The sequence below is a fragment of the Anomaloglossus baeobatrachus genome, chromosome 2, assembly GCF_048569485.1.
Source record: "Anomaloglossus baeobatrachus isolate aAnoBae1 chromosome 2, aAnoBae1.hap1, whole genome shotgun sequence".
Classification (NCBI taxonomy): domain Eukaryota; kingdom Metazoa; phylum Chordata; class Amphibia; order Anura; family Aromobatidae; genus Anomaloglossus; species Anomaloglossus baeobatrachus.
Genome location: NC_134354.1, coordinates 90,141,162 through 90,165,084, shown reverse-complemented (window position 1 = coordinate 90,165,084; position 23,923 = coordinate 90,141,162). Strand labels below are relative to the sequence as shown.

Genomic DNA, 23,923 nt, shown 5'->3' with positions numbered 1-23,923 from the left:
CCATTATTCATGATCAATGTTATTCCAGTTGAGGTAATGGATGGATGGAATGTATTGGAACAATGTCTATCACATGATGGATTGATAGCTGGAAGACACACATGAGAAGACGGATATTTTAATGCAGCGTACAGCAGGCATGAGTCAAGATGATCTCGGAGGGATATGCAAGAATATCAGTAAAAAATGGAAATAATCTTACATTACATTTTTATGACATTTTACAACAATTTTCTTTGCTAAGAGATTTAAAACATTCTATGTATTTCATTAACAATTCCCAGCTACTGATGGAATTTCACAGCTACTGATCATATCAAGATGTATGTATTCATGCTCCCTTTACTAGGATTGGACTCACAAAGAATACTGGTCAGGTTTTTGTGCTATGTGTTAAAGCGCACCAATAATCAGGATTTTCCTATATAACCTAAAGCCAGTGTTATACTGGCACTATCAGGCTGATTCTCTACATACCTTTAGTTGTCAGCTCAGATATATAGGTTTTAAAATACAAGCAAGTAAAGTTTGTAAAATGAGCAGCTTTTAGAGTGCCAACAGCTGCCAATCAACTGATAGCTGGGGTGGGTATTCATAGTGATTCCTGCCCCCTGTCTATCCGTTCTCCCCCTGTTATTTATGCTAATTCTATTATAGAAACATTTTACTAAGTGACTAGAAGGACCTGTGCTGTTGTCATACCCAGGTGACCAGAAGGGGAGGGGCCTCAGCCAACATAGCTCATACCAGGAAGCAACATTATTTTTCTTTTGCTGAGACCCCACCCCTTGGGTATGACATAAGCATGTCATCAATATTAAAGTAGTGTACAACCTTTTTTAATTTTAAGAAAAGATCAGACAGTTTACCTTCTTCAAATTTAAAAAAAAAATGGAGGAAAAAAAAGAAAAGGCTAATGTAAAAAAACTAAGGTAATACGGGCAACACATGGGAGAAAAACTGCTCATTTTGGTGGATGTGAAAATTGAAATTGAGGTGGGAATGTATCCTTAACTAAATATCCTATTTGTGAAGTCCCAATGGCATTTTTTCATATTGGATACATGGACAGTGATGCAGATTGGATGCATGTATGAGGTTTTTGATACTTTTCAGGCTAGAACATTGTTGAGAAACCTCAGATCTGACTGACATTCTTTAAATCCGACACCAAGTCATGAACATTTTTGATCACTTTGGTGACATGGCCTGTTAACATGTAAATAAACTTACTCCAATGAATTTTTTCCTTAATCTACACTGTGTGCAGAATTATTAGGCAAGTTGTATTTTAGAGTATTTTTTTATTATTGATCAACAACTATGTTCTCAATCAACCCAAAAGATTCATAAATATCAAAGCTTAATATTTTTGGAAGTTGGAGTGGTTTTTTTTAGATTTGCCTATCTTAGGAGGATATCTGTTTGTGCAGGTAACTATTACTGTGCAGAATTATTAGGCAACTTAATAAAAACCAAATATATTCCCATCTCACTTGTTTATTTTCACTAGATAAACCAATATACAGTTAGGTCCAGAAATATTTGGACAGTGACACAATTTTCACGAGTTGGGCTCTGCATGCCACCACATTGGATTTGAAATGAAATCTCTACAACAGAATTCAAGTGCAGATTGTAACGTTTAATTTGAAGGTTTGAACAAAAATATCTGATAGAAATTGTAGGAATTGTACACATTACTTTACAAACACTCCACATTTTAGGAGGTCAAAAGTAATTGGACAAATAAACCAAACCCAAACAAAATATTTTTATTTTCAATATTTTGTTGCAAATCCTTTGGAGGCAATCACTGCCTTAAGTCTGGAACCCATGGACATCACCAAACGCTGGGTTTCCTCCTTCTTAATGCTTTGCCAGGCCTTTACAGCCGCAGCCTTCAGGTCTTGCTTGTTTGTGGGTCTTTCCGTCTTAAGTCTGGATTTGAGCAAGTGAAATGCATGCTCAATTGGGTTAAGATCTGGTGATTGACTTGGCCATTGCAGAATGTTCCACTTTTTTGCACTCATGAACTCCTGGGTAGCTTTGGCTGTATGCTTGGGGTCATTGTCCATCTGTACTATGAAGCGCCGTCTGATCAACTTTGTGGCATTTGGCTGAATCTGGGCTGAAAGTATATCCCGGTACACTTCAGAATTCATCCGGCTACTCTTGTCTGCTGTTATGTCATCAATAAACACAAGTGACCCAGTGCCATTGAAAGCCATGCATGCCCATGCCATCACGTTGCCTCCACCATGTTTTACAGAGGATGTGGTGTGCCTTGGATCATGTGCCGTTCCCTTTCTTCTCCAAACTTTTTTCTTCCCATCATTCTGGTACAGGTTGATCTTTGTCTCATCTGTCCATAGAATACTTTTCCAGAACTGAGCTGGCTTCATGAGGTGTTTTTCAGCAAATTTAACTCTGGCCTGTCTATTTTTGGAATTGATGAATGGTTTGCATCTAGATGTGAACCCTTTGTATTTACTTTCATGGAGTCTTCTCTTTACTGTTGACTTAGAGACAGATACACCTACTTCACTGAGAGTGTTCTGGACTTTAGTTGATGTTGTGAACGGGTTCTTCTTCACCAAAGAAAGTATGCGGCGATCATCCAGCATTGTTGTCATCCGTGGACGCCCAGGCCTTTTTGAGTTCCCAAGCTCACCAGTCAATTCCTTTTTTCTCAGAATGTACCCGACTGTTGATTTTGCTACTCCAAGCATGTCTGCTATCTCTCTGATGGATTTTTTTCTTTTTTTTCAGCCTCAGGATGTTCTGGTTCACCTCAATTGAGAGTTCCTTAGACCGCATGTTGTCTGGTCACAGCAACAGCTTCCAAATGCAAAACCACACACCTGTAATCAACCCCAGACCTTTTAACTACTTCATTGATTACAGGTTAACGAGGGAGACGCCTTCAGAGTTAATTGCAGCCCTTAGAGTCCCTTGTCCAATTACTTTTGGTCCCTTGAAAAAGAGGAGGCTATGCATTACAGAGCTATGATTCCTAAACCCTTTCTCCGATTTGGATGTGAAAACTCTCATATTGCAGCTGGTGTGCACTTTCAGCCCATATTATATATATATATAATTGTATTTCTGAACATGTTTTTGTAAACAGCTAAAATAACAAAACTTGTGTCACTGTCCAAATATTTCTGGACCTAACTGTAACTGCACAAAATTTAGAAATAAACATTTCTGACATGCAAAAACAAAAACCAAAAAAATTAGTGACCAAAATAGCCACCTTTCTTTATGATGACACTCAACAGCCTACCATCCATAGATTCTGTCAGTTGCTTGATCTGTTTACGATCAACATTGCATGCAGCAGCCACCACAGCCTCCCAGACACTGTTCTGAGAGGTGCACTGTTTTCCCTCCCTGTAGATCTCACATTTTATGAGGGACCATAGGTTTTCTATGGGGTTCAGATTAGGTGAACAAGGAAGCCATGTCATTATTTTTTCATCTTTTAGACCTTTACTGGCAAGCCACGCTGTGGAGTAATTGGATGCATGTGATGAAGCATTGTCCTGCATGAAAATCAAGTTTTTCTTGAACAATACTGACTTCTTCCTGTACCACTGTTTCAAGAAGTTGTCTTCCAGAAACTGGCAGTAGGTCTGGGAGTTGAGCTTCACTCCATCCTCAACCCAAAAAGATCCCACAAGTTCATCTTTGATGATACCAGCCCATACCAGTACCCCACCTCCACCTTGCTGGCGTCTGAGTCGGAGTGGAGCTCTCTGCCCTTTACTGATCCAGCCTCTGGCCCATCCATCTGGCCCATCAAGAGTCACTCATATTTCATCAGCTCATAAAGCCTTTGAAAAATCAGTCTTAAGATATTTCTTGGCCCAGTCTTGACGTTTTATCTTATGTTTCTTGTTGAAAGGTGGTTGTTTTTCATCTTTCCTTACCATGGCCATGTCCCTGAGTATGGCACACCTTGTGCTTTTTGATACTCCAGTAACGTTGCCGCTCTGAAATATGGCCAAACTGGTGGCAAATGGCATCTTGGCAGCTTCACGCTTGATTTTCCTCAATTCAGGGGCAGTTATTTTGCAACTTTTTTGCCCAACACGCTTCTTGCGACCCTGTTGGTTATTTGCCATGAAACGCTTGATTGTTCGGTGATCACGCTTCAAATGTTTGGCAATTTCAAGACTGCTGCATCCCTCTGCAAGATTTACATCCACCCTGTGTTAGTTTTTTCTGCATTGTGGTTTTCTGCTTACTTGTATTCCTTACTCTGCACCTTGTTTTTACTTTTTTCTTTTTGTACTGTGTTATCTTATCATGATGTGTATTTAATAAACTAATTTGATTATTTACTCTGGTGGACATATGACTCTTTCTAGTTATAGGTTTGGATATATATATAACATGTATAGATGCCCTTGTCTAACAATAACGTTTAGACTGCATTCAGCAAAAAACGTAATGCGGCTGCTAAATGTGAATATAGACATAAGGAAATGGTTTCATTGAATTAAGTTACTTAGTTATAATTACCTTTAATTGCAAGGGATTATATTAGCTGGAAAGTATTTAAAAAAAAAACAACCAAAAAAACCCGAACCTTTAAATCTCATAGCAGAGAAAAGTAACATTACCAAAGCAAGATTAACAAACTTTTTAAAACTTTGGAAAACCCCCAAATATACAATGCTGTTACATACATGCATAGAATGAAAATATCATTTTAGATGTTATTATTCTGGGCTAAAAATAGTTGATTGTAACTAATATTGTACCCAAAGGGGATGTATGATTTAGGAAAAAAAATATTAAATGGCAGTCCTATATATATGCTATATTCGGATTTGGGACCTTCATCAAGTATTTATATGTATGTGTATATATATATATATATATATATATATATACATATATATATATATATATATATATATATATATATATATATGGAAAAGGGATCCAGCAAATATCAAGAGGTACGGTTGGCATAAAACTATGGATTTATTGGTAGAAAAATTAAAAAAGATAGCAAAGCTGTGAATAATAAGTTGCAGGAAATTGCGTTAATGTTAATTAACGAAATGTGCGTTATGGACAATACATTTCTTCACGGTCCAAGCCAAAAGTTTTGACTTTTCCACATTGTTCAAGATCTACTCCCGGACTGGATCCGTGCAATATTCAGGATAACAGGAAGAATTATTCATACAGAGCTGTTATGGGTGAGCTGGTCTCCTCATTGCCTCTCTCTATATATATAAATATATACAGTTAGGTCCAGAAATATTTGGACAGTGACACAATTTTCGCGAGTTGGGCTCTGCATGCCACCACATTGGATTTGAAATGAAACCTCTACAACAGAATTCAAGTGAAGATTGTAACGTTTAATTTGAAGGTTTGAACAAAAATATCTGATAGAAATTGTAGGAATTGTACACATTTCTTTACAAACACTCCACATTTTAGGAGGTCAAAAGTAATTGGACAAATAAACCAAACCCAAACAAAATATTTTTATTTTCAATATTTTGTTGCGAATCCTTTGGAGGCAATCACTGCCTTAAGTCTGGAACCCATGGACATCACCAAACGCTGGGTTTCCTCCTTCTTAATGCTTTGCCAGGCCTTTACAGCCGCAGCCTTCAGGTCTTGCTTGTTTGTGGGTCTTTCCGTCTTAAGTCTGGATTTGAGCAAGTGAAATGTATGCTCAATTGGGTTAAGATCTGGTGATTGACTTGGCCATTGCAGAATGTTCCACTTTTTTGCACTCATGAACTCCTGGGTAGCTTTGGCTGTATGCTTGGGGTCATTGTCCATCTGTACTATGAAGCGCCGTCCGATCAACTTTGCGGCATTTGGCTGAATCTGGGCTGAAAGTATATCCCGGTACACTTCAGAATTCATCCGGCTACTCTTGTCTGCTGTTATGTCATCAATAAACACAAATGACCCAGTGCCATTGAAAGCCATGCATGCCCATGCCATCACGTTGCCTCCACCATGTTTTACAGAGGATGTGGTGTGCCTTGGATCATGTGCCGTTCCCTTTCTTCTCCAAACTTTTTTCTTCCCATCATTCTGGTACAGGTTGATCTTTGTCTCATCTGTCCATAGAATACTTTTCCAGAACTGAGCTGGCTTCATGAGGTGTTTTTCAGCAAATTTAACTCTGGCCTGTCTATTTTTGGAATTGATGAATGGTTTGCATCTAGATGTGAACCCTTTGTATTTACTTTCATGGAGTCTTCTCTTTACTGTTGACTTAGAGACAGATACACCTACTTCACTGCGAGTGTTCACTGCGAGTGTTCTGCACTTCAGTTGATGTTGTGAACGGGTTCTTCTTCACCAAAGAAAGTATGCGGCGATCATCCACCACTGTTGTCATCCGTGGACGCCCAGGCCTTTTTGAGTTCCCAAGCTCACCAGTCAATTCCTTTTTTCTCAGAATGTACCCTACTGTTGATTTTGCTACTCCAAGCATGTCTGCTATCTCTCTGATGGATTTTTTCTTTTTTTTCAGCCTCAGGATGTTCTGCTTCACCTCAATTGAGAGTTCCTTAGACCGCATGTTGTCTGGTCACAGCAACAGCTTCCAAATACAAAACCACACACCTGTAATCAACCCCAGACCTTTTAACTACTTCATTGATTACAGGTTAACGAGGGAGACGCCTTCAGAGTTAATTGCAGCCCTTAGAGTCCCTTGTCCAATTACTTTTGGTCCCTTGAAAAAGAGGAGGCTATGCATTACAGAGCTATGATTCCTAAACCCTTTCTCCGATTTGGATGTGAAAACTCTCATATTGTAGCTGGGAGTGTGCACTTTCAGCCCATATTATATATATAATTGTATTTCTGAACATGTTTTTGTAAACAGCTAAAATAACAAAACTTGTGTCACTGTCCAAATATTTCTGGACCTAACTGTATATATATATATATATATATATACACTCACACCACACACACACATACAATATATATATATATATATATATATATATATATATATATATATATATATATATATATATGTATATATATATATATATATATATACACACACATATATATATATAAATATATATATACTAGCTGTAGTACCCGGGCGTTTCCTGGGATAGTAACTGTCTCTCTCCCAGTCTCTGTCTGTCTGTCTATGTGTCTTTATGTCTATGTCTCTTTCTGTCTGTCTGTCTCTTTCTGTCTGTTTCTTTCTGACTGTCTCTTTCTGTCTCTCTGTCTGTGTTCCTCTCTCTGTGTGTCTGTCTATCTGTCTGTTTCTGTGTGTCTGTCTCTCTGTCTCTTTCCATGTCTGTCTCTTTCCCTGTCTGTCTGTGTGTCTGTCTCTATCCATGTGTGTCTCTGTTTCTATCCATGTCTGTCTGTCTGTGTTTATCTCTCTGTCTGTCTCTGTATCAGTCTCTCTGTCTCTCTCTATCTCTGTGTCTGTCTTTCTGTCTCTATTTCTGTGTCTGTGTCTGTCTCTCTCTCTATCTCTGTGTCTGTCTGTCTGACTCTATCTCTGTGTCTGTCTTTCTGTCTCTCTCTAGCTCTGTGTCTGTCTGTTTCTGTCTCTCTCTCTAACTCTTTCCCCGTCTGTCTCTTTCCAGGTTGGTTTCTTTCCCGGTCTGTCTCTTTCCTGGTCTGTCTCTTTCCTGGTCTGTCTCTTTCCCCATTTGTCTCGTTCCAAATCTGTCTCATTCCAGGTCTGTTTCGTTCCAGGTCTGTCTCTTTCGAGGTCTGTCTCTTTCCCGGTCTGTCTCTTTCCCGGTCTGTCTCTTTCCTGGTCTGACTCTTTCCTGGTCTATCTCTTTCCCCGTCTATCTCTTTTCCTGTTTGTCTCATTCCAAATCTGTCTCGTTCCAGGTCTGTCTCATTCCAGCTATGTCTCTTTCCCCGTTTGTCTCTTTCACTGTCTGTCTCTTTCCCTGTCTCTTTCCCCATCTCTTTCCCTGTCTCTGTCTCATTCTTTGTCTGTCTGTATCTTTCTCTGTCTCTTTCCCTGTCTCTTTCTCTTTTCCTGTCTATCCGTCTCTTTCTCTGTCTGTCTGTCTGTGCCTGCCTCTTTCTCTGTCTGTATCTGTCTGCCTCTGTCTTTTTGACTGTCTGTCTGTCTCTCTCTGTCTCTTTCCCTGTCTGTCTGTCTCTATCTGTCTGTTTCCCTGTCTGTGCCTGTCTGTCTGTTTCTGCATGCCTCTGTCTGTCTCTTTCCCTGTCTGTCTCTTTCCCTGTCTGTGCCTGTCTGTCTGTCTGTCTCTTTTATTGTCTGTCTCTCTTTCTTTCTCGGTCTGTCTCTGACTCTCTGTCTCTTTCTCTGTCTGCCTCTTTTCCCTTCTGCCTCTTTCCTCGTCTGCCTCTTTTCCTGTCTGTCTCTTTCCCCATCTGTCTCTTTCCTCGAATGTCTCTTTCCCCGAATGTCACTTTCCCCGTCTGTGTCTTTCCCTGTCTATCTCTTTCCTCATCTCTCTTTGTCTGTCTCTGTCTGTCTCTTTCACATCTGTCTCTCTGTCTGCCTCTTACTCTGTCTGTGTCTATGTTTGACTGTCTCTCCCTCTGTCTCTTTCTCTGTCTGTCTTTCTCTGTCTGTCTCTGTCTGCCTCTTAGGGGTACTTTGCCCACTGCGACATCGCAAGCCGATGCTGCGATGCCGAGCGCGATAGTCCCCGCCCCTGTCGCAGCTGCGATATCATTGTGATAGCTGCCATAGCGAATATTGGGCGGCACGGTGGCTCAGTGGTTAGCACTGCAGTCTTGCAGCGCTGGGGTCGTGGGTTCAAATCCCACCAAGGACAACATCTGCAAGGAGTTTGTATGTTTTCCCGGTGTTTGCGTGGGTTTCCTCCGGGGTCTCCGGTTTCCTCCCACACTCCAAAAGACATATAGATAGGGACTCTAGATTGTGAGCCCCAATGGGGACAGTGTTTCCAATGTATGTCATGCGCTGTGGAATTAATAGCGCTATATAAATGAATAAATTATTATTATTATTATATTATCGCTACGGCTGCTTCACATACACTCACCTGCCATGCGACGTCGCTGTGGCCGGCGAACCGCCTCCTTATTAAGGGGGCGGGTCGTGCGGCGTCACTGCGACGTCACACGGCAGGCGGATAATAGGAGCGGAGGGGCGGAGATGAGCGTGATGTAAACATCCCGCCCACCTCCTTCCTTCCGCATAACCGACGGGAGCCACGGTGACGCAGGTAGGAGATGTTCCTTGCTCCTGTGACTTCACACACAGCGATGTGTGCTGCCGCAGGAATGAGGAACAACATCGGACCGTCGCGTCAGCGTAATTATGGAATTCGCCGACACTACACCGATGATACCATTACGATGCTTTTGCGCTCGTTAATCGTATCATCTAGGATTTACACACTACGATGTCGAGAGCGACGCAGGAAGTGCGTCACTTTCGACATGACCCCACCGACATCGCACCTGCGATGTCGTAGTGTGCAAAGTACCCCTTACTCTGTCTGTGCCTATGTCTGTCTGTCTCTTTCTGTCTCTCTCTATCCGTCTCCCCACCGACATCTTATTACCTCACACATAAGCTTCTTATACTACGAATGGTCTTTGTTCCTATAGCAACCAATCACAGTTGCTATTAATAACCTTTAGCTCGCAGATCCATTGACTTTAATGGAGGCAGGTTTTTTGGAGAGTAACTGTAAAGTGCGGGGTTAAATTTTCCCGTCAAAACATAGTCTATGACATTCCCTGAGTCACATGGGGCATCTGTGCAAAATTTTGTGATTGTAAATGCAATGGTGCGGATTCCTTTAGCGGACATACATACACACACACACACACACACACACACACACACACATACATACACTCAGCTTTATATAATATATAAATATATATATACATATACAAATACTTGATGGAGGTCCCGAGTATAGCAATATGGGACTGCCATTTAATATTTTTTTCCTAAATCATACATATTTTACCTTTCAAGAACCATGCTGATATATATATATATATCAGCATGGTTCTTGATGGGTATTTCTATCCTATGGCACAATGAGGGCTTAGGTACAAATCTGATGCTCACAAACCATAGAGCGATCAATCAGATCCCTTCTGATTTCTCCATCAGAGGTTTGAATATAAAGGAGTTGATCTTTTCTCAGTTTTTGTACCCAAGGCCCATTATATTTCTATGTACATTGGAGAGCCTTATTGCAGTCCTGCAATCTGTGGTGTCCCTTGTTGTGAATGAGTGGGCCGGTGTTCTGATAAGATGAGAAGTATTTATCCCCTATGTAATGATAACGTTATCTATAATCTTACCTTTAAAGTTTGGTCTGATTCTTGCATCATATCCTGATGTCCTTCCCATGAGTTTGTCCAAAAAATCAGAAGGAGACATGCTCTGGGGTGGAGATTTCCCAGACCTGGAGTCATGTTCTTTACAATAAGCCGACCTAAAATATCATTGATATCAGTATTAATGTGATGATCACTGGAGATAATGTGACATTTCCTATATTTCATAAAAAAAATACCCATAGTATAAGAAAAGTGACCATATATTAAGATTTATTATATAGCAACATCCTTAAAGGGAACCTGACACCACTTTTTTGGCCTATAAGCTGCGGCCACCACCACTGGGCTCGAATATACTGCATTCTAACATGCTGTTATAAGAGCCCAAGCCGCTGTGTAGAACATAAAAAATATTTTAGAATACCCACCTAACAGTTGCGCTGCAGTGGAGTTGGGTCATATGGGCGTCTCTGTTGTCTGGTGCCGGCACCACCTCTTTCGGCCATCTTTGTCTTCCTTCTACTGTAGCCAGGGTGCATGACGTGTCTATGTCATCCATACTCGCCGGCATTGAGGCCCTGTGCAGGCGCACTTTGATCTGCCCTGAGCAGGGCAGATCAATGTATTGTAGTTCGCCTGCGTGGGACCGGCGATTGCGTATGACGTAGGAACACAGGCTTCAGAAGGAGGACAAGGATGGTTGAAAGAGGCGGAGCCGGCACCGACAACGGAGATGCCCATATGACCCAACTTCACCAAAGCGCAACCGTTAGGTAAGTATTATAAAGTGTATTTTATGTTCTCACAGCGGCCTGGGCTCTTATATACAGCATGTTAGAATCCTGTATATAAGAGCCCACTGGTGGTGGCTGCAGCCTATAAGTTGAAAAAGTGGTGACAGGTTCCCTTTAAAAGAGTTTTCCTAACATGATAGCTTATTACCAGGATATATTAATATTCACTGATTGATGAGGTTCAACTGCCAGAACCCCAATGATTTATCCAATAAAAGGAGCTACAGCACTAGCACTTATCCTTCACAGTCTTATCCCACACAGCGCCCCATCCTCCTGCTGCCCAGGGAACTGCAGCACAGCTTATTCAACCTGAATTGAGTTGCACTGCGGTTCCTTGAGCTATAGGTGGAGGAGATCTGCTCCGTGTAGGGTTAATGCCGGAGAGGCTGTTGCACCTTCATTTTCAAAAACTGACACATGAGAATGCAGTAAAGACATATCCATGCATTGGGACATCACTTCTTAATATGACATTACCCCTTTAATATCCTTTTAAATTTACAAATCTAATAATAATAACAGCAGTCTATGTTTCTGTCTCATTTCTTACAAATCTTTAAACGATACAAACCCTTAAAACTCTTTTCAGGTTTTACTTAAAGCAAACCAATCACCAATCACTATCAAAACCCACCCCAGCTATCAGCTGATCAGCAGCTGCTGCCAATCAAAAAGCTGCTCATTTTACAAACTTTACTTGCTTGTGTTTCAATACCTATACATCCTAGCTAACAACTAAAGGTATGTATAGAATCAGCCTGATTGTGTCAGTATAGCACTGGCTTTAGTTTATATAGGAAAATCCTGGTGATTGGTGCACTTTAAGCATACACTTTAGACAGCCAGTAGCTATCTCTCCTTTTCCCATACACATAAACGTACATACATACACATACACATGAAATATATACATAAACATGTGTACATATACATACCCATATGAAATACATGAAAAAAGTTTTATCCAGCTCCCCTGATCCAAGAAGACCACTAGATTAGGATTAATGATAATTATTAAACAAAATTGTATTTTTATAATTATTTTTTCTGGACCTGATTGCTGGAACTACCACCTTGGATGTACACATACCCATGTATATAATGTATATACACACATCATTTTAAAGCGCCATGGAATAAATGGTGCTATAATAATAAATAATAATAATACATGCATTGCACACACATCCAGATGCACACATACATATTCATGCATATGCATATGTACACATACATATTTATACTAACATATGCATGCATGCATACATATACAAATACACATGCATACAAATGCACAAACATGCAGATGTATACATGCACATTCATGCATACATAACCACATGACAGTTTGGGACATAGGCTTAACTCGATGAACTAAAGTCCACCTTCAACCTTAAACACTATGTAACTTACATACATACACAGACATGCATGCATACATATTTATACTAACATATGCATACACATATATATACTGTACATATTCACAGACCTACACAAACATGCACATAAACATGCATACACACACACATCCACATACATATACAGTATATACACATCCACATATATGAAAATACACATTCATACAAGTACACATATACAAATGCATAGATACAAATGATTTGAGTGTTCTGTGAGGTGAGAGAGGAATAAATGGCTGCCAAACATTTTTGGTAACAAAATGATTAAGCATACTAAAAATCCATCTGCCCAATCCTTCTTTCTTTTGAGACTAGTCAAGGAAAAGCAAGTTGGTCCTACTGAAATTGTCATGATCAGGCAACATTAATCTAATGTATATGGTTGTGGATAAAACCTATGGCACCAATATGAATTACAGTGCTGTCACCCATTTTCTTCAGACTCCTGAATGGCAGTAAAACTAATTAGACAATGAGCAGATCCTAACTAGATTTGCCATTCAGCTGCCTGACAAAGATGGGTGATCCTATTGGCTGTGACCCAGAATTATTTAGTAGTGACTTTTTAATAAATTACATATTTTAACTCTGTTCTTATTAGTAAATCTTCACTATATGTAAAAGTCCCACTACTGTTTCCATTCTGTATATCTTTATGATAATCTCATGGTAAGATCAGACGGCAGACATTTTTATTTACTTGGTGCTTTCATTATATCCTGTGGCCTTCATTTATCATAGATGTGTAACGCTGCTGACCTATATTTGTCGTCAGAGCAGCTCCAGTGTATTTCACAAAGGTAACGATAACGCTACGTGGCATCCGAAAAGCCCGGAAATATGGAACACCCGGCCTGTATAACCTGGGTACAATGCAAGAAATAATCCGGGCCTCATTAGCAATGTTGATACAGTAATCAGTGATATTATATAATAATCAGTCATTTTTTTTTATTTATTCTTCAGTTGAAAGCTATTTAAAAGGTTTCCTCATCCATCAGTAAAATGTGCAAATATCCAATGAATGAGCTTCTCTGGATGGATGAATACTGTACATTCAAGTGGGAAGATGAATGAAGGATACATGTGGTAAAGTGTGGCTGCTTGGTAACTAAAAGGATCAGAATCATTACACGCAGGATCTACATACATATATACACACGTAGAGAGAGTACATAAACTATAATATTTGTTTAAATATATACATATATATATATATATATATATATATATATATATATATATATACACAGTATATGTTATAATTCAAATATTGTTCTGGAAATATCTAAATAAACTTCAATATACATATGCACCAACACACACACACACACACACACATATATATATATATACTGTATCTATACTGTATGTATATATTAATATATATATATATATACCGTATATATATATATATGTATATATATATATATATATATATATATATATATATATATACATATATATACATATATATATATATATATATATACTGTATATATAGATATATATATATACCGTATATATATATATATACATATATATATATACTGTATATATACACACACTGGAAAGCAAAAGAGTAACAATGTTTTGAACTCTTGACTTTCAGACGCCAAATCTCACTATCCGCTACAGCTTCGAACGTCAGACTTCCTTCGTTCTTCATTTTATAGACAATCATCTTCACTATCTCATACATTAATTTGACTTGCGATTATTTAGCATTAGTTATGCAGATTCCTGTCATGCCACAGCATTGTTACTGTTTTGCTCCTAAAATAAACCCCTAAATTTTTATTTTTGTTATGTTGTTAGTATTTTGTATATCCACCTTTCGCTTTTAGCACTTCCTGAAACCTTCTGGGCATACTATCGATCAGAATCAAGCATATCTCGACCGAAATCTGATTCCAGGTCTCTTCTACACGGTCCTAGTGTTGGTGCATACAGGGGAACTCACTTGGGTATGTATACATGTTTTTCTTCAACTCTGCTCACAAGTGTTTTAGATTAGGTTGAGGTCTGGGGACTGTGGGGGCCCATCCAGCACCTCCACTGCAATGTCATTGAACCAATTCTTTGCCAATCTCGACATGCTTTGGGTCGTTGTCTTGCTGGAACACTATGTCGTCCTTTTCATACTCATAATACTCGATTGTATGAAGTAACTTTTCTTGTAAGATACTCACATATAGCTCAGCATTGAGACCACCAATGATCCTGGTCAAGTATCCAACACTTTTGGCTGTGAAACAACCCCATATCATCAGGCTTCCTCCACTGATCTTGACAATTCCTTCAATTTCTCGATCTATTATCCCCTTTTTCCCTTGTTTCTTCCAGACCTATTTGCACCCATCAGAGCCTAGTCTATAGACATTCATCTCATCGATCCAAATCACCCGTTTCCAATCTTCTAACTGTCCCCTTTTCATACTTTTAAGCAAACTTGAGCCGACGCTTCTGATATTGAAGTCGAGGCTTAACTTTTTTCAGGCCACCATTCCAGTCTTGCGTAACATGCGTCGTACGGCGCTTAAGTAGACGTTTGTGATCTCACTATTACGAAGCATATGAGCTGCCTCCACTGCTGTGTTTGTCACACCAGAACTTATAGATCTTTTGATGAGTCGACTTGTTGACTACAATATTTTGTCTCTACATCCACCTCTTGGCTTTTCAAAGGGTGGACGGACTCTTTATGTATTCTTGCAACTGTCATGGCACTCAATTTTCTTGAGAGACCGCTGTGAATGATGCTGTTTCTCTTTTCTTGGGAAATCGTCATGGCTGCTCCTCTATTCAAACCACTGACATTTCACTTGGGAATCAACTTAATAACACACTGAGCTATTAGGGAATGTGAGAACAGGTTGTAATTTGTAGTATAAAACAGTAACAATGCAGAGACATGACATTAATCTACATAACTAATCATATGCTTAATAGTTGCAAGTCAAATTTATGTATGATATAGCCAAGATGATTGTCTATAAAATAAAGGTAGTCTCACACTCAAAGCTGTAGTGGATGGTGAGATATGGAGCCTGAAAGTCAAAAGTTCAATACATTATATATTACCCTTTTGCTCGTCTGTGTATATACATAGACATATATATAAATATATATATTATTCCCAGTAATTAAAATTAATTTCATGCTGTGATAAAACAAGCTCATAAAGTGCATTCCAATAAATCATCCCCGAGCTTATTAAATACCGAAATCCGATGACCTTTCCAGATATTGAATATGTATGAAAACAAGGACGCGCAACCAGAATATTCTCGTTAATAAGCTAATACAGCCACAGGCAGAATGTTACACATGTAAACAGACAGGCAGATGTAGCAGAGCTGATCTCATCAATTAACACAACTCATTGTCATATCACAATGTGTTCTCTGCGGCTTGTTAAAGTAGTGCAGGTAAACCCATGGCATTGTCATAACTGATAGATGGATAGATAGATACTGTAGATAGATAAGATAGAAAGATTGAAAACTCAGTGAATAGATAGAAAATAATGCTAAAGGATAGCTCTCTCTCTCTCTCTCTCTCTCTCTCTATATATATATTTATATATATATACATATATATATATATATATAAATGATATACTGTATATTTAGAACAATAGATACTGTTAATACATATGATAGAAAGTTACATAGATAAGATAGAAAGATTGAAAACTCAGGGGATAGAAGGGATAGATAGAAAATAATGCTAAAGTATAGATATATAGATGATATATATTTCTATGTCTACGTCTATAAATCTATACACATATAATATGTGTGTGTGCGTGTATATATATATATATATATACATACGTATATATATATATATATATATATATATATATATATATATATATATACGTACACCGTATATATATAAATATTGTAGATATATAGCATAGATAGATTGATAGATAGATAATAGATACAATGAATAAATAGCTAGATTAGATAGATAGATGATAAATAGACAGAGACGTAGAAAGATATGTAGATATATAGATAAGATAGAAAGATTGATGGATAGACAGAAAATAATAATAAAGGATAGATATATAGATGATAGATATTTACATAGCTAAATAGATGATGGAGGTTCCTGTATACTTGCTCTTCTTCTTCTTTCTTCCAGCTGTCAGCCAGTAGGGAGTCCATTGGAGGCACTGTGCAATACGAGGCACCACCAATGCTCATTCCTATGGATACCCAGCAAGCACACAGTGCTGGTAACTTCTGCCATAGACTGTGTAAGCCTTTTTATACATATTCTGGATCAGATGGAACGACAATCATACATGCAGCTACCCAATACTGTACATGTGTCATATAACACAGGGCTGATCAATATTAGGGACGGTATCACACATATTGCCTACCTGAAGTTATTGATCTCAAAGCATAATGCAAGGAATGCTGTCAAAATGTTAACCAACCGCCGGGTCATTCCTCCTGATTTATTTTAAGGTAGAAAATACTCCAGAAATGACTCCAGACAATGAAAAAAACCTTTAGTAGAGGAAAAAAAAGAGCCCCTATTGTCTAGATGCCAAATCCGTCATGAATGATTTTTCCTTGGAGATGAAGATGAGGGAGATCTGCATTGTTACAGACTATAGGGGGGATAGACAGCGAGCTCCGGTCTGGAAGCATTGTCAGGTTAAGCCCAGGCTCATTATTTGGCAGCAGGGAAATACAGAACAGCAGATGATGAGCTTTCCTCTCCGGATTCTCCGGATTCTCCGTACAGGGGGCTGTTACCTAATAAACATAGCGTAAAGCGGAATCCCCACAATGGCTTGGCGCCCTGGTAGAAAAGCTGCTCTACTTGGCTCGGATGTTATAATTATATCAACAGCTCCGACAGGGAGAGTCCGATATTGACAGTAGCATCCATATACACAAATAGCGAGGGCGGCCAGGAAGGGGACATTCCTAGCCGGGAACTTTTGTGGCGTTAAATGGCGCTTTTAGTATTGAGACCAGTAAATGGTTCCGACAATTGAGAGCAATAGTAATGAGAGTCGGAAGATAACGTTTTCCTCTCCAAGACGTCGTCTGGGCTTCGTTCTGGCAGCAGATACTTCTCCCTGTGCTGCTGCCGCTGACACTGAGGCTGATGTAGAAGAAGAAGAAGACGAGGAGGAGGAGGAGGAGTGTGGGGGAATGAACACAAGCTTTTAGTACAGCAACTATGGACTGTGCTGATGTGGGTGGGAAAAGGCAGCTGACTGCAATCCCCCCTTATAAAGAGAACAAGCCCATTCCTTCTGTACTGTCTGTGAATGTAAAAACCTTAATCATATTAAGAATTGGAGAGGGGATAGGTACGGCCCCCAAACGCTGCAATAATGGGATCAACGGCTTCTTCAGAGTCTTGTACTGAGATACAGAACAGGCCATTAATACTTGTGAGTGAGCGCTCTCCTGTGTATTCACAATGAGGAAGATTGGGAAATGCATGATTTAGAATATTTTACCAATGCACTAGGTAATTTGTAAATCTGCAGGGGAAATATTGATATTTTACCAATGTGTTGGGTATTGTGTAAATCTGCATGGGGTAACAGCCACACGTCTAAGCAATGCATAATACTGGGACTGTGCACGTATGACTCACACATGTACGTCTCTCATCTCTAAAGAGGAGTAAAGACAAAAATAACACGTCTTATTTATATTACGGAGTGAGCGGAAAATGAAGATTCATCAAAATGGGGTTTAAATATCTAACATAAAGAAGATGATGGAGAGAAGAATAAATAGAGAGAGATAAAGAGAGCAATAGAGAGATACATGTTCATAGACAGACAGATAGATGGAGAAAAATTGATGGATGCTGGTCAGTTTTTTGTTTTTTTTTTTTGTTGTACACAAGACTTATGTTTGATAAATATTAGGTTAGAGTCCCATCAAATAAAGATGCAGCTTGTCTTGCCTGACGGGCTCTCTCTTGAATTGGCCCATTTATGCCCTGAGTACCCTTGTTTCTATAACTTTTTTCTATATAGCACTAAAGTAGTCCACGTTTCATATGTTCAATGATTGCACATATTAGCACTTGGGATGTTGAGTACTGCTGTATTCTTTTGTTTATAGATAGGTAGATAGAGAGATAAAGAGAGAGAGTTAAATGTTCATAGATAGATGTAGATAGATTGATGGATGCCAGTCAGTTTTTTATTTTTTTCTAGTAAACGTTAGTCATGTTTGCTAAATATTAGGTTATAATCCCATGAATGAAAGGTGCAGCTTGTCTTGTCTGGTGGGCTCTCTCTCTTGAATTGGCCAATTTATGCGATAGGTACCCTTATTTTTATAACTTTATTCTATATAGCCGTCATGTAGTTCAAATGTCATTTATTCAATGTTTGTACAACTTAGCACTTACTGCAGTATTCTTTTGTTTATAGAAAGAGAGAGAGAGAGAGAGATGTACATAGACAGACAGATAGATAGATAGATAGATAGATAGATAGATATAGATAGATAGATAGATAGATAGATAGATAGATTGATGGAGGCTGGTCATTTTATTCATTTTTTTGTAGTACACAGGAGTCATGTTTGATAAATATTAGGCTAGAATCCCATCAAATAAAGATGCAGCTTGTCTTGACTGGTGGGCTCTCTCTTGAATTGGCCAGTTTGTGTTTGAGTAACCTGATTTTTATAACTTTATTCTGTATAGCAGTAATGTAGCCCAAATTTCATATGTTCAATGTTTACACATCTAAGCACTTACAAAGTACTGCTGTATTCTTTTGATTATAGATATAGATAGATAGATAGATAGATAGATAGATAGAGGGATAGATAGATAGAGGGATAGATAGAGAGAGATGCAGCTTGTCTTGACTGGTGGGAGCTCTCTTGAATTGGCCAGTTAATGTGTTGAGTACACTCCTATTTATAACTTTATTCTATACATCAGTAATGTAGTTCACATTTCATATATTCAATGTTTACACATCTTAGCACTTGCAGAGTACTGCTGTATTCTTTTGTTAGTAGATAGATAGATAGATAGATAGATAGATAGATAGATAGATATTTATGGATGCTGGTCAGTTTTTCTCTTTTTTTGTAGTAAATAAGAGTCATGTTTGATAATATTAGGTTAGAGTCCCCTCAAGGAAAGGTGCAGCTTGTCTTGACTGGTGGGCTCTCTATTGAATTGGCCAATTTATTGGCTAAGTACCCTCATTTTTATAACTTAATTCTACAGCAGTAATGTAGTCCATATTTCATATATTCAATGCTTTCACACCTTAGCACTCTTATTCCTATTATTATTATAGCACCATTTATTCCATGGAGCTTTACATGTGAAAAGGGGCATACATAGTAGGGACAAGTACAATAATCATGAACAATGCACGGACCAGATAGGTACAGGAGGATAGAGGACCCTGCCAAAGAGGGATCACAGTCTACAAGGGATGAGTGAGGATACAGTAGGTGAGGGTAGAGATGGTTCTGCGGCGTTGGACTGGACTGTGAGTTACTGCAGGTCGTAGGCTTGTTGGAAGAGGTAGGTCTTCAGTTCCTTCTGAAGCTTTCCACGGTAGGCGAGAGTCTGATATATTGGGGTAGAGAGTTCCCGAATATGGCGGTGGCATGGGAGAAATCTTATATGGAATTGTGGGAAGAGGAGAGAGGAGGAGAGGAGATCTTGTGAAGATCATAGGTTGTGCGGAGGTAAGTACCAGGAGACTAGGTCCCAGATGTATGGAGGAAACAGGCTGTGGATGGCTTTGCATGTCATGGTTAGGGTTTTGAAACAGAGTCTTAGGACAATGGGGAACCAGTGGCAGAGAGCAGAGGCCAGGGAATAGTGGGGGGACAGGTGGATAAGTTGTGCAGCAGAGTTTAGAGATTACTGCTGAATTCTTTGTTTACAGATAGATAGTATAGGTAGATAGATAAAAATGTCTCCACACCATATGCGCTAATAAGGTCTAGTTTCCTTTTCAATTTTTGGCGTGCTGCCTGCTTTTTGCTTTTCATCTATTTACAATTGGATATTTGTGTGTAAGGCTTTGCACCCTGCATTTTTTCTATTTTCAAATATTAGTGCGGTTCCCGTTATTCTGTTTAGATAGATAGATATCATTAGCACCTTTTTTTTTAATGATTTCTTCTTATTCTCATACTTGCGATGAAGTCCATATATTGTATATCCCATATAAAAAGAAAGAATGTTATTATAAAAGAGATGTGGTTAGGCAGAATATTCACACTGGACATGAGCATGTCAACCAGGGATCCATCACCGATAGGTTTATATGCGGAATTAAATGTGATATTAAAAGCTGTAAGACGTGCTCAGATCCCTAAGCGCAACCACAGAATAAACCACAGGGCAGCGAGATATACCTGATACTCTTGGGATATTTTAATGACGGGGACATCCCTGCCAGAATTAGGTAAATTCATCATTTCATGAATCCACTGATTAAGTGAACAGCATCATCAATTATGTACAGGAAGATTTAAGGCAGTATAGTGTGCGCAGTCATTTTCACTGGAAAGGAGTGATGCTATGTTATAGTCATATATAGGCAGCATATTCATCATATAGAAGGAAACCCTTTTATGGGACTATTGCATGAGCTATACTGTTTAGAGGGCATTATGTATGCTATTTATAGTGGAAATTATCATACATAGCGGCAGAAAATTAAGCAACATAAAACAATACTTTTCCAAAGGAGGGATCCAGCCTCTCAAGGAGAATGGAAAGCGTTTAAAAAAATTGTAAACTTTACTATATTCATTAAAATGTCCAAAACCCAACACACGGGAGGCACATAGGAACAGGAGAGAGGATTTTTTCCTATGCATTTCAACCTATTAAGGTCTTAATCATGGCATTTCATGATTAAGGACAAGTCTTATCCTTGTCCAACCAACTATCACTCTCACCCGCTACCCCAACTCGTACGTGAAATAAACACAAAGACTGCGTGACGTTGGATATAAAAGGCCCCAGCAGTTTATTAAACAACAACAAAACATAAGTAATGTTTTATTACACGAGGAAAACACCCGAAAGGAGGAGGGGTAAATGAAGGTACCAGAAAACCGTTTTAGTACAACATTGGCTCCACCACCTGCCATCGAGGGCACCCAGCCGAATGTTGCCCAACCCATGTCCCGCTGAGACTCAACCCAGCAAGAACCCATGTTACCAATCAGTTGCACCACCAGGGGTAACCCACTGCACTGGGATCCCCCCCTTACTGTTTTGTGCACAACCCCACCTTCAAATACCCCCCTCCTTTCCCCCGCTGATGCGACGAAGTCTCTCCTTCCACTTCTCCACGCTGGTTGACGAACTGCTACTGGGCGGGTTGGAACAAATCGGGTCACCTTCCAAGGTAAAAGTGACCTACCCCCTGGGGACCTGACCATATATATCCCTGTAGCACCATCCTATAACCAATCGGAGTGCCCCACAATACCAACTGACCCTACAACTCCACCCTTTTCCCGCAAAAAACACTCCACAAATTAACCCCTTCTCTGCCACTAAGGCCTAGCATCCCCCCTTAGTCATGCTTCCCTCCCTTGAGCCCGTTCAGGGCAGCAGTCCGGGCTGTCCTTTGTTGATGTATAGAATGTCCACTAAGTAATCAAATACAGCCATGTTGATGATCGGGCACTGTCAGTGGAAAAAAAGGAAGTATACAAGAACTTACCAAATAAGTAAATCAACAAGGAGATAACAGGGCATTAGCAGATAAGTGGGATCCTTCCTGGGGCCAGCAAGTTCGATATGAAAACTATTCTCTTATGTTTTTCAGCAGTTTTGGTTAAAAATTCAATGCAAATACACCAACACCATTCACCAATGTGGCATAAAATAGCCCCAAATTCAAAGCTTCCATTGTTTATTCCAGAGATGTCTCCATTGAATGTGTTCTCCAAGTTCATCAGTGGAAATAAGGAAAAAGATCAAGTTCACATAATCGTCTACTTGCTTTTGGACATTATTTGGCAGTTATCAGCTAGTATTGTAACTTCCAAAAAACATGAGTATTGGTTAACCAAACTATGTGCCAAGAAAAGGTAGCCAATCATAATGACGTTTCATTCACAGGTCAATATTGCCAACATTGGTGACCCAATGAAAGGCTCTCAGGTACAGCCACCGAAAGAACAAGTGCTTTGTGTTTCTGTCTGATAATACATGCTTAGCATATATGTGCTAAGCATGTGGTCAATTATGGCAAATAAAGACTGCATGATACAGAAAGTTTCCAGCATCAACCCAAAATTGGGGTCACATGCCAATTCAAAGCATGCTCAATACACCTGGAGTAAAACTCTATCCAGAAATGATCCAAAATGTATTTTGTTTGATGTACATGTTCTCCGTAAGAATTGATTTTACAATAATGTATAACTTGAGGTTTGGAGCTGGCCACGGTGCTGAATAGTAGCAGCATATTCAAGTGGTATACTGAAATCCAGACAAGGACAGGTCAAAGAAAGTAAGTTGTAGGTTGTTGCAGTTCCAATAAAATCAGTATTTTATCAGCTCAAAATTATCAGGAGATATCTTATATCATGTAGTCCTTCTTCTCTGTATAACCCCTTCCCCACCACTGATTAGCAGCTTTGCGTGAATGTGCAGTGTACACAGAAAGATGACAAGCAGTGGTGTGGGCTGGTGTAGTGCCAGTGTTCATAGCACTAATCGGCAGGGAAGTCAACGTACTCAGTGCACCACTCCTCACCCTGCTTTTTCACCATTGTCTGTGCCCGCCCAGGCTCACAACTTTCAGGACACACACACACCAAGTAAGTTCCTGGCTCCATGTTTTGCTCCTGCATGCTCTCCCCACTTCTTAAAGGGGCAGTGCGCACACCTGATGTGTTCCCAGCTTATTGTCGCAAACTACCAGGTAAGTCCTTGATGCATTCCCAGCCTATGGCTGGGGAGTTCCAGGTGACACCTGATATGTCCTCAGCCGATCCCAGGGGATTACCGGGAATTTACGGCACCCTTCCCTTTTGGGAGGTGCTTGTGCAATGTTAGTCCTCAGTAGCCTGTGTACCTTGTGACTACAAGGTCATTGTCTAGTCACTGGATCCTGTTTCTGATTCAGTACTCGCCTGTATACCCAATCCATCCCTGATTGCATACCTGAATCTGCTCCGAGGGCCTAAAACCTGCTCCAGTGTTCCAGTCCCTTCCTGTTACTGACCCATTTCTGGTTACCCATTCCAGCTTGAATTCTTGATTCCATTCCTGATCTATTTCTGGTTCCCTATTAAAAACCCGTGTTCTGGTATCCCTTCTTGATTCGCAGTACTAGCTCATGTTCCTGTATCTGTTTTCCTGCTTGAACCTGAAACTCTTATTAATTCTGTCCTGCTT

General features: G+C 39.5%; 1 protein-coding gene and 1 long non-coding RNA gene across 4 annotated transcripts in view; one reads left to right on the top strand and one right to left on the bottom strand.

The window, feature by feature from the left end:
* The window catches only part of GLRA2 (glycine receptor alpha 2), a 328,750-nt gene extending 310,966 nt beyond the window's left edge, over positions 1-17,784 (bottom strand). Inside the window, exons 1-2 of one of the 3 annotated variants that reach the window (XM_075335158.1) lie at positions 16,914-17,784; positions 10,315-10,448 (exon numbers count right to left, since the gene is read on the bottom strand). In XM_075335158.1, the coding sequence (XP_075191273.1) occupies positions 10,315-10,448; positions 16,914-16,981 (202 nt within the window). In that variant the 5' untranslated portion in view covers positions 16,982-17,784. Of the gene's footprint in view, positions 1-10,314; positions 10,449-16,913 lie in introns of those variants that run through there. The other 2 variants (XM_075335156.1, XM_075335157.1) reach the window with 2 other exon arrangements.
* Positions 17,785-17,787: 3 nt separating this feature from the next.
* LOC142290991 (uncharacterized) overlaps positions 17,788-23,923 on the top strand; it is a 143,185-nt gene continuing 137,049 nt past the window's right edge. The window contains exon 1 of the long non-coding RNA XR_012750423.1: positions 17,788-17,945. This is a non-coding gene — a long non-coding RNA (uncharacterized LOC142290991). The remainder of the gene's footprint in view (positions 17,946-23,923) is intronic.